Here is a 10,663-nt window from a genome sequence, read left to right on the forward strand (position 1 = left end):
AAAACATGCAGTCATTTATTTTAAAAGCTTGTAAATTAATTATATTATTGCAAGTATCGCATGATGTGTGCTATTTTGTGTGCATTCTGTAGATTACGCCGTATGCTTAACTTGAGCTAAATTCCAAGGTAGCAAGGATTTTTTTGTGAAACTCATACCGGGGCACAGCAAATCAATACTCAGGTACGTGCCCCTGTAAAATAAGCCTGACAACACCCGTGTTCAGAAGCCCTTTTATGTCCCTTAAGCATGTTTATATATTCCCATAGATATAAGAGTGGTGATATTTATGAAGGGCCCTTTGCTGCAATGCTTGGCTAGGATATAGTGTGGTAAAATTGATTACTATCTGATCCAACCCTGAGCTATTGTTTTCTGCTCCAATCTGGAATAAATATTAGTTAATCATTTCTTCGTCAAGTCACCAATTCAATTAATAATTGGTGGAGATGGCACACAGCAATTGTTATGTGTTACCTTACCAATCACATGCACCGTTAGAGCACTGGCACTGTTTCTGAGACATGATGAGTGTTCCATTAAAAATTATCCAGCAGTAGATCTTTGGAATAATTAGATATAACCATTAAATCTGTTCATTGTTATACTCTTATCATCATAGACATGTAATTATTAACGGCAAGATTAACAATGGTGAACAACACGAATAGACTACACGTGACCACCTTTACTTCTAAGTTCCAGACAACAATCACAAAGCATGGCAACATATACTGGCCATAGTATTAAAAAATGACATGGACTATAATGCCCCCCAATGGCAAGCACTGCCCCCTTCAGCTCCAAGCCCCAGTTGAGAGACTGTTTTATAAGAAACAAGGTAAATTAAAGCCGCAAGCGGCGATGAAGGGCCCTCACACGTATATTGCAGGGCCAGGGCATGCCACCTAGCTTGTTGCTATATTACCCCTCCAAAAAAATGGAGTCTGTACGAGGTTCGGTTCACGAGATATTGAAGAGAAACTATTTAGCATGAATTAGCATTCAAAATTAGCATTAGCATGGTCATGATTAGCGTGTTGCTATGACCCCCTAAAACAAAAATGGAGTCTCTACGACGCTCAGTTCCCAAGATATTGAAGAATTACACTTTTTCTGCAGTTCCTTTGCCTACCATATGGTGGCACTATATCTTATCTACATTTCAGGCTTATAGAAGAGTTAGTATTCATTATGTGCATACATGTGTGCGTTTGCACTGTTTTAAAACACTCCAAACTGAAATGGTGGCCAACTTCCTGTTTTAAAATGCCAAAAAAGTCAAAATATCTCACTTCCTGTTGGGCGTGGCCATATCGTTGTATGGACTTTATTGTGCGCCTTAGTGAGATACACAACTTAAAAAAAGTCCCGAGTCTGTAGCTCAAAGTAGATGTTGACCCCGCCCCTAAACGTGTTTGGGGGCGTGGCCTCCATTTCAGGCATATACAAAAGTAAGTATTCATTATATGCATACATGTGTGAGTTTGCACTGTTACAAAACACTCCAAACTGAAATGGTGGCCAACTTCCTGTTTTAGAATTAGATACCTAAATTCATGGAGCCGCCATCTTGGCAAATTAAGAGATGTGAAAAATTCCTTCGCAATATATCATCTTCAATGCCTTGAGCTCATGTCCACAGAATATGAAGTCAATACGATGTACGGTGTAGGACAAGTACGTAAAAGTACGTAAAAAATGCTAAAAAATGCCAAAAAAGTCAAAATATCTCACTTCCTGTTGGGCGTGGCCATATCGTTGTATCGGACTTTATGATGCGCCTTAGTGAGATACACACCCTAAAAAAGTCCCGAGTCTCTAGCTCAAAGTGTATGTCGGCCCCGCCCCTAAACGCTTTCGGGGGCGTGGCCTCGTACCCGTGTTCCATCGGGGGTTAATATTCTGCGTTTGAGTAGCGGGAGGAATCTCGAATGTGTGTACCAAGTGGCGTAAGTGTACGAGCACCGGAAGTACCCGAGAAAAGGCTCAACGCTACAGACTACTAAGGAGAAAAATAATAATAATCCTTAGGAAAACAATAGGGCTTCGCACCGAGAGGGCGAAGGGCCACCGCGTGGCCCTTGCACTTCGGTGCTCGGGCCCTAATAAGGGAGCAGGTGGGGGTAAGATGGGGGGTTTGCATCTTCTGAATGTAACAGCAACCACAACTGGTAGGCTAAGTCTTGGGACTGTGGAGACCCTCAATTCGACCTGGTTGTGGCATATCCCTTTAAATTCAATCCCAGGAATTGAACAGGAGTGTCACAGTCTGTCCTTGAATTCAAAAGCTAGTAAAAGATCAGTGATCTGTTACATAACTAAAAGCAAGTCAGAGTGGGAGCATTAGACTTTGTTGATTTCATAGCCATTGGGTGGATTCGAATAGCCTATGTGGACCTCCTTCCTCCCTTGCTCACTTGCCTCCTCATGGCCTCGTGATGACATCACCGACAACAGCGTTGTATTTCAATATCTTGCAAAAGCTCAATTCTAATGTCATTTTCTCATTTGCAAACAGAATGGTGGATGAAGAATAGTCCGCCAAAAATTGTTGTGGCTTGGCTGATAGAGGGGAAACTTAATTGTTTTCTCCATGGAGGCGGGGTGTCAGCAAATTGTGAGTCCACAAACACAGACTGAGGACGGAGTCCGCATATTGGAAATTGGAATCCATCCCTAGTGTACAAGTTCAACTCCACATTATACTCAATGTTTAACTGTACCCTTTGACCTCTTCTAAAATCAACCTTATGTAACCAGACAGTTTTTCAAACGCTGTCTTTCTAGAGCCTGGGAGCCAACCTCACCAATATGCTAATGTCCAACCTTGCAACATTATTTTGATGAGCCCGTATTGATTTCTTACCATAAAGCTTAAAACTGTTGGCAGAAATTCCTTTGTGTTCTTTATTTTTATGAAGGAAGGTTGGAGAGCATGGCACCCATTTCTCGCATCCAATCAGTTAATATCCCTTATCATTAATACACATCTGTCTTAAAAGCATTTTTAGAGCTCTGGGTTCAATTGTCTTGCCCTAGCAGCAACTACAATTTATCCAACCCCATCTTTCCCAGTTTTATACTAAAATTGTTTTCATATCTAATCAATTGTGACTGTTTGTGCAGATGTCCAGGCGTTCCATCTGGTCTTTGGGTCATCATAGTAGATTAGAGTAGAGTAGAGTGGGGTAGAGTAGAGTAGAGTAGAGTAGAGTAGAGTAGAAAATCCTGAGGGAAATTAAGGTGTCCAGTAGCATACATACATACAGAAAGACACAAAGACATTACATACAACATTGCACATATATTCACCATACATATATTTGAAAAGTCAGATCTCTCTCTCTCTCTCTCTCTCTCTCTCTCTCTCTCTCTCTCTCTCTCTCTCTCTCTCTTTCTCACTCACACACACACACACACACACACACACACACACACACACACACACACACACACACACACACACACACACACACACACACACAAGATTCAAAAACTGGAAACGTGTCCAAAGTGTCCAGGTGTCTCAAAAAAAGTCAATATGCATAGTCCAAGGAAGAAATCGGGGGTCAAGTATTTAGTTACCCTCACGCCTATAGCTCCAGGGCTGACTGGAATGAAAGAAGCAGGCTGGGCATGACCTAAACATCACATAAGGTGCATAAGACCTGTTGATCACTCAGTGACCTAAGATGATCCTACTCTGCATGCGTTTGTTGATCAGAGGGAACAAGTGGCCGCGTCCATCAAGTGCGATTTGGCAGCAGCACTCAGGCCCATTCCACAGAAGAATGACCTTCTGGCTGACTGTAACAGTTACTTGTCTTGTCAGAGGACACAGGGAGCTGTAGAGTGTGTGGTTGTGGCTGGATGGGCAAACAGGTCAGTTATTCTGGGCTAAGGGCAATAGGGGCCCCTAAATTGGTTCTTCATTACATTGTATGTACTGAGTAGGGGAACCTTTCAAATGGCTTCGTCCTGGGCCTGGTTAAAGCTGCCAACACAATGACATGGTATAAACTCCATTCTTAAAATATGGTTGGAAAGTGATTATAGCCTACACTTCAGAATTATGGAAGATTGTCATTATGGCGGCTAGGGCCAAATGCCTGCTTGTGCATGTAGAAAAGGGGACATCTTTTCCTTGGATTTAATAAATACAAGAAAATATCAACTTTTTTAATGTCTAGCTCTGCCCTCTCTTTGAGATGGCTTTCACCTCAGCCGTATCAGCATTCTGCAGCAGCCCACACATTTACACTGGTTATCATGTGTGATTCTGCGATGTCAGCTTAGCGCTTGCAAATATGGGAGGAGCTGCCGCTATTCATTTTATGCGTTTACTGAATCTGAAGTCTCCTCCCAAAATGTTATGAAATACAGTTCCACGCCGACGGGCGGCTATAGAAAAGTTTCGGATCCATCTAAACGTTTGGTTTTGTCCTGTGTGTCGTCTCGGTGACTGGAGAGGCCGCTCCAATCATTGTGGTGCGTACGACAAATGGGTGGGGGATGCGCGCGAGGTATGAGACCCCAAATAAATTCGGGTGACGGTGATAAATAAAGTTGTGACATGGTAGGATGCGCTAAAGGGAGATAGATGAAGGCTTTAACTGCACTGGGAGCCATTCGTTTGTCAGACTATCGCTCGGACAATCGCATCTTGTGAAACTGTATGATATCTAACCTGCAAAGTGCAAAGTTCAGTCTGGTTTGTCATTTTAAAGTGCTCACCGGACAGTGGTACTCCCACGCGTAACTTTATTTAGCGACTCTGCTTGGAAGCGTGTTGAATAACTAAACAAGAGAGAAACAGCAGGTTTATTCATTAAGGGTCGCCGTTACAATGTTGTCATCAAGAAGTGTTTGGATTTTCATCCAGGCAGAAAAGAAGCAAATATGTCATCGCAGCAGCCAGCATTTTGCAGGACTGAAGAAGTCCACGGACTCTCCCGTAATGACCCCATCTCCGCTCTCCTCATTTTCCCTCAGCAAATCTCTATCCGGACTATCTTCAGCTCGTCGGGGACTAATACATCGCAAAATGTCCGAGAACGGGGTAACTGCTCGGAGGAGCAAGGTGCTGACCATCGATACTATGAATGCAACAGTGAAGAAAGTTGAATATGCGGTCAGGGGACCGATTGTACAACGCGCCGTGCAAATAGAGAAAGAGCTCAACGAGGTATGGAAAATCTACTGTAAAATGTAACATCAATATTTTGTCATAGCAGTCTAGCAGTGTAAAGCATAAAGCAATGCCAGCTTCTCAGAAGACAGTAGCCTAACTTCAAATGGTCTATCATTGTAGTGACCCACCAGATATAGAGGACACCAATAAGTCTCGAGAGGTTTCCTACAGTATGCTTGCAATTGATGTCCTCAAGGTGTTCATTTAATCAAGATAATGACGGAGTACGTGGAATGAAATGCTTGTTGAGGTCGCCCAGTCCAGCTCAACGGAGGTCAACACTTGGTTAAAGCTTTGCCCTGTAAATGGAGGTTGTGCCAATCAGTCTGTGCTGCAGCACCTCACATACGGTATCATCCATGTCAAAGTCTGTTGCTGGCCATTAGGGGCCTACATAAATTGGGCATCCAACAGTGAAATGATTTAATATGCGCACAGTCTGTTTTTTTCTTGTTTAGGTCAAAATAGGCCCTAATTGTTAGGAGGGACATGTGACTTGCTTCGGATATGAATGTCCCTTTGGAACCAAACTTCCCTCTTGTCACACACAAATTGTCCTTCACAAGTCTGGCGTGTACAAACACACTTCTCCCTATCAGTTTGTTTGTTTTTGATGGGGTGTACCAGACTAAGGCCCGAGTCAGCCTCCACAGTGAGGCGGGGAGTGTGCGCAGTATAAAGTCCATGCTTTGCAATCTTACTTCCATCCATGCTCCTTAGCAATATTTATGGATGCTAGATCTTAATGACACATTTAAGTAGGCTTCTTTTTAAAAGTACTTTAGTCTTGATTTTTTTTTTTCAGTAAAAAAAACAAACATGTTTTCTGGTTTCTTTGTGGCTATTATTTCCCCACCAGGTTGGTTTCCTGTTGCAAGGGCTGTGGAGATCCAATGAGGAAGAAAAGGATAGCCACAGTGAAACTGAGATTGCCATGGGAACAGAGAGTGTCATTGTTTGCTGAGTTCTGTCATTTAGCCAGTCTGTGTGAGATTGGTGTCCAGGAGGACCAGATCATTTTCAGCGCTAGGAGTGCATTTGCAGGAAGTGAAGGATGCCCTTTTAGCTTATGGTACAGTGGAACTGACAGCTATTCTTTGCATGGCTGAACCGCATCGTTTCACCCTATTAATTCAAACAGTGGACCACAGTCAACTCTTCCACTAATAGCTTGGGTAATCGGGACAGTGTTAGAGTGGAATAATGGCAAAGGCGGCGTTTTGAAAGGAGCGTTGTTGTTTTTTTCTCTTTCGGCCCTGCGGCTTCTCACATTCCAGATGATCTATGAATATCTGTTGCTCTATCCCATTGTTGAGATCTACTTCGGTGTTTGGTTTCTACCAAGAAAAGCAAGCGCAAAGCTGTTTTTAACTACATACCTCAGAACAAAACACATGCTCTCTCTCTCTCTCTCTCTCTCTCTCTCTCTCTCTCTCTCTCTCTCTCTCTCTCTCTCTCTCTCTCTCTCTCTCTCTCTCTCTCTCTCTCGCTTGTGATTTCTGTCCCTTTCTCTTGCTCCCTTTCTCTCAATCTCGCACACTCTCTCATTTCTTTCCTGATGGTGTAATCTGGGTCTCAGATGGAAACTGAAGTAGTCTAAGTTCACAGAAAGGGAACAGAGCTTGGAAAATGTTTCACTGTGAAGAAATTAGTCCTTCACTCTTTATTGCTACGGGATGATTTACACGTTTCTTAGGAGGATGTGTGGCTTGGTTTTATTTGTCTCCATGGATACCACTTGGTTGATGGCACTGCTTTTAGAGATGTTTACCACCTTGCCTGGTTCGCCCACATAATGAGCACCACCCACAAAACAGTCTGTGGTAACAGAGGATGGTAAACACAGGAAAGGCTAGAAAAGGGAGTGTGGTGTACTGCAAAGCATATGTGATGTGAATATGATTCAAGACATTCTCACACAGTTTCCAGTAGACACACGTATCCTTAACAAAATGAACAGCTGACTCCTCTGTCAGTCCATCATTTCTTCTCAGCACTTTTAGTTGTGTAACTTTTCCACATCTGTTTGCTGAATCACCCCCCTTGATCACATCATTCTGTGTCGGCTTGTGGCAGGAGAGGAGGTTTTCAGAGGGGGTGTCAGTCACTCCGCTGTTTCTGATTGGCTGGCAGCAAGAGGTGCCTCTTTCTCGTCTCATCCACTCGGAAAAGAGCAGACTTTTTTTTGCGTGGAAATTGGGAACAGTGGGGTGGAGGTGTTTATTTATTTATTTTGTTGTATGTTTTGGGCCTGACCCTATTGGAGAGAGAGAGAGAGAGAGAGAGAGAGAGAGAGAGAGAGAGAGAGAGAGAGAGAGAGAGAGAGAGAGAGAGAGAGCACCCTGTGGAGGAGACCTGACGGCAGCTCTGTTTCTTAAAAGCAATGGCAATGAGTCCCAGCTGCAGAAGTCATGGCCTATGCAGCATCCAGCTGCAAAGACACGGAGAGACAGCCTCGCAAGCACAAACGCTGCAGAAAAATGGTGGAGAATGTTGAACTTTCGCAACTTGGACTTGGATATGTGGATAAACATTGAGAAAATGCACCCATTTTTTTGCGATTGTAGTCACTAACAAACTTCTTCTTGGTGATAAAGCACAACATGGAGAGATAAACCTCAAACATCTCCTGCAGGTGTAGAAAAGGCAAAAGCTGTCACACATAGAGGGATAGAAAAGCAGGATGACGTAAGAATACATCAAAGCACACCTGATTGAAGCTACCGATCACATTTCAGTGGCTCTGTGCTTGTTTGCTCTACCTGATAAGCGTGGGGGCAAATGACCTGGGTGACGTCAGGTCTCTCTCAGAGAGAGAGATTTTACACACTGGTGGTCTTCTGCACTAGCCTGATCTTACTAACCGTAAAGCTCCAGCTGATTCACATTCACATTGATCACATGAGGGTATGGTACACCTAGCCTGGTTTTACCAGACCACATTAATTACTTGGTAATTCATTTTTGGTCTGGATCCTTGATGCACCGGAGCGCTTGGGTGGGAGGAGTGAGCTCAGCTCTGATTTGAAATGACTGGACCAATCGCTGACAGTTGACGGTAATGCCGTATGTTGTTATGCACCCAAGTGTGTTCGCTTATTGGCTGGCCATCTGGTGTAGTGGTTCCCAACCTATGGGTCGGGACCCCCCTTATGGGTCGCCAAAGATCCACAGGGGGTCGCGGAGCCCTCTTGATTTTAAGGGGTTTCGTTTTAAATATACAGCACATATTGAATAAAAGACAAAGCAAATGCATAGACGCAACAAATTGTAAGTGCTACATTAAACATTTAGTCTATATGTGACGAATTGAGGAATAAAATAATTAAAATAAGTTTTGGCAGGAAACGGAGGGCATCTTGTGACTCCGTCTCGTGCGGGCGCTCGCGTGGTTGGGTCACCAAAGCTTACAATAGTAAAAACATGGGTCCCTTAAGAAAAAGGTTGGGAACCACTGATCTGGTGGACAACTAGACCTTCCCCAGAGAAGCGTAATTTGAGAATTATGAAGTAATTCAAAATGAATGGTCTGCCTTGTCAGGCTACTGTAGGTAACACCAGGCCACTTCTGCACATATCTGACAACAATAGCATCCACCCATCATCAATTGATCATGAAGCAGACTCCTCATTTGAGCAAAACACCAATGAGGCATCATATCATTAAGCTGTATTAATGTGGTCCATTTGTCACTTCATATTCCAGAGCGTTCATGCAGCACATGCGTAGCATTTCTCTAAGCGTTGTTTATTCCCCTCGTGTAGTTTTGTTTAGTCATACGAGACAAATGTCCACTCCTATGATAAACATTGGCCGTGCTGTCCAACCTGTACTCACATATGTTTTGCTTACTTTGCTTTTAAATGTTGCTTTAGGGTGCCAAAAAGCCTTTTACTGAAGTCATCAAGGCCAACATTGGTGATGCCCATGCCATGGGCCAACAGCCCATTACCTTCTTCAGACAGGTAACTGCTATACAGCATCATTTTACTCTTCCTTTTCCTCCAATCGTGATACATGTTGAGAAATAATCATGAAATGTAACGTAACTCTGCAGTCAAAGTTGTGTGCTTCAGTCTCAGCTCACAGCCTTCCTTCTGACTGGAAGAGCTTTCCCTTTTTTAGACTGTTTTGTGTGTGTGTGTGTGTGTGTGTGTGTGTGTGTGTGCGTGCGTGCGTGCGTGCGTGCGTGTGTGCGTGCGTGCGTGTGTGTGTGTGTGTGTGTCTGTGTGCGCGTGTGCGTGCGTGCGTGCGTACATGCGTGTGTGTTTTATGGATGTCTTCAAGTCTTTTTGTCTGTGTTGTTTCTTTTTTTTAGGCCTTCTTGTTAGCACTTTGGTCAGCTGCTTATGTTGTTTTAAAAGTGCATTACAAATAAACTTTGACTAACTTTGACTTGTCAATACAATGTGCCAAAGGCTTTGATGTCTAGGCCTTTCGTAGCCCCGTAATGCATGCGTTCCACCAGTGGTTTAGAACGCTGTAATAGTCATTGCAGAGTTAAATACCTTAGTACTACTCTACTATGACATAAGGCAGGGCCTTTAGTAATGGACTACGACTTGGTCATTGTCATTCTGGTCACATCAAATTCATAACGCTGTGTCGTAACAGGATCATATCGCATAATATTAATATGTGGCCATAACATGACCGTTAGTGAGACATTTAGTGTTGTTTCTGTGTGTTGTCATAGGTCTTGGCCTTGTGCTCCTACCCTGAGCTGCTGAATGAGAACAGCTTCCCAGAGGACGCTAAAAGCAGGGCCCGTCGCATTTTGCAGGGATGTGGAGGAAAGAGCATTGGTACGTGCTGTTGAACATTTATAGCCTACAGTATACCGACCAATTGGATTAGAGAAAACATTGCAATTACATTTTTCATTTCTTCATTATTTTGTCGTCATGCAAGTACACAATATGCTTAAAGTTGTCCTTTAACTTCTTCCTTACTATTACTTATTTAATGAACTTACTCTTCACTCTCCTTTATCACACACACACACACACACACACACACACACACACACACACACACACACACACACACACACACACACACACACACACACACACACACACACACACACAACACACACACCAACAGGAGCCTACAGTGCCAGCCAAGGCATCGAGGTCATACGACAGGATGTGTCTCGCTACATCGAGCGTCGGGATGGTGGAGTGCCATGTGACCCGGACAACATCTACCTGTCCACCGGAGCCAGCGATGGCATTGTGGTGAGTAGGGCTGTAACGATATTGTATCGAACCGAGAAATCGTGATACACAGAGTCACGATACTGTATCGTGATACAAGGAGGCAGTATCGTGCAAAAATAAAAATATTGATAATAATAAGCCATTAGGTTAAAACAACCTTATGATTTGATGTGATAGTGTTTCTTCTACTATCAGGCTTGAGATAATGGTCAGAAATCGTGGGGTGTAAATGTTTGAATAATGTGT

At 43.4% G+C, this 10,663-nt stretch overlaps 1 protein-coding gene across 3 annotated transcripts in view; it reads left to right on the plus strand.

Annotated features, from left to right (window-relative positions):
• Positions 1-4,389: 4,389 nt before the first annotated feature.
• The window catches only part of gpt (glutamic--pyruvic transaminase), a 14,295-nt gene continuing 8,021 nt past the window's right edge, over positions 4,390-10,663 (plus strand). The window contains exons 1-5 of one of the 3 annotated variants that reach the window (XM_063219697.1): positions 4,390-4,491; positions 4,996-5,188; positions 9,071-9,160; positions 9,892-10,000; positions 10,302-10,435. In XM_063219697.1, the coding sequence (XP_063075767.1) occupies positions 5,048-5,188; positions 9,071-9,160; positions 9,892-10,000; positions 10,302-10,435 (474 nt within the window). In that variant the 5' untranslated portion in view covers positions 4,390-4,491; positions 4,996-5,047. Of the gene's footprint in view, positions 4,527-4,550; positions 5,189-9,070; positions 9,161-9,891; positions 10,001-10,301; positions 10,436-10,663 lie in introns of those variants that run through there. The other 2 variants (XM_063219696.1, XM_063219695.1) reach the window with 2 other exon arrangements.

Source organism: Engraulis encrasicolus, chromosome 16 (assembly GCF_034702125.1).
Source record: "Engraulis encrasicolus isolate BLACKSEA-1 chromosome 16, IST_EnEncr_1.0, whole genome shotgun sequence".
Classification (NCBI taxonomy): domain Eukaryota; kingdom Metazoa; phylum Chordata; class Actinopteri; order Clupeiformes; family Engraulidae; genus Engraulis; species Engraulis encrasicolus.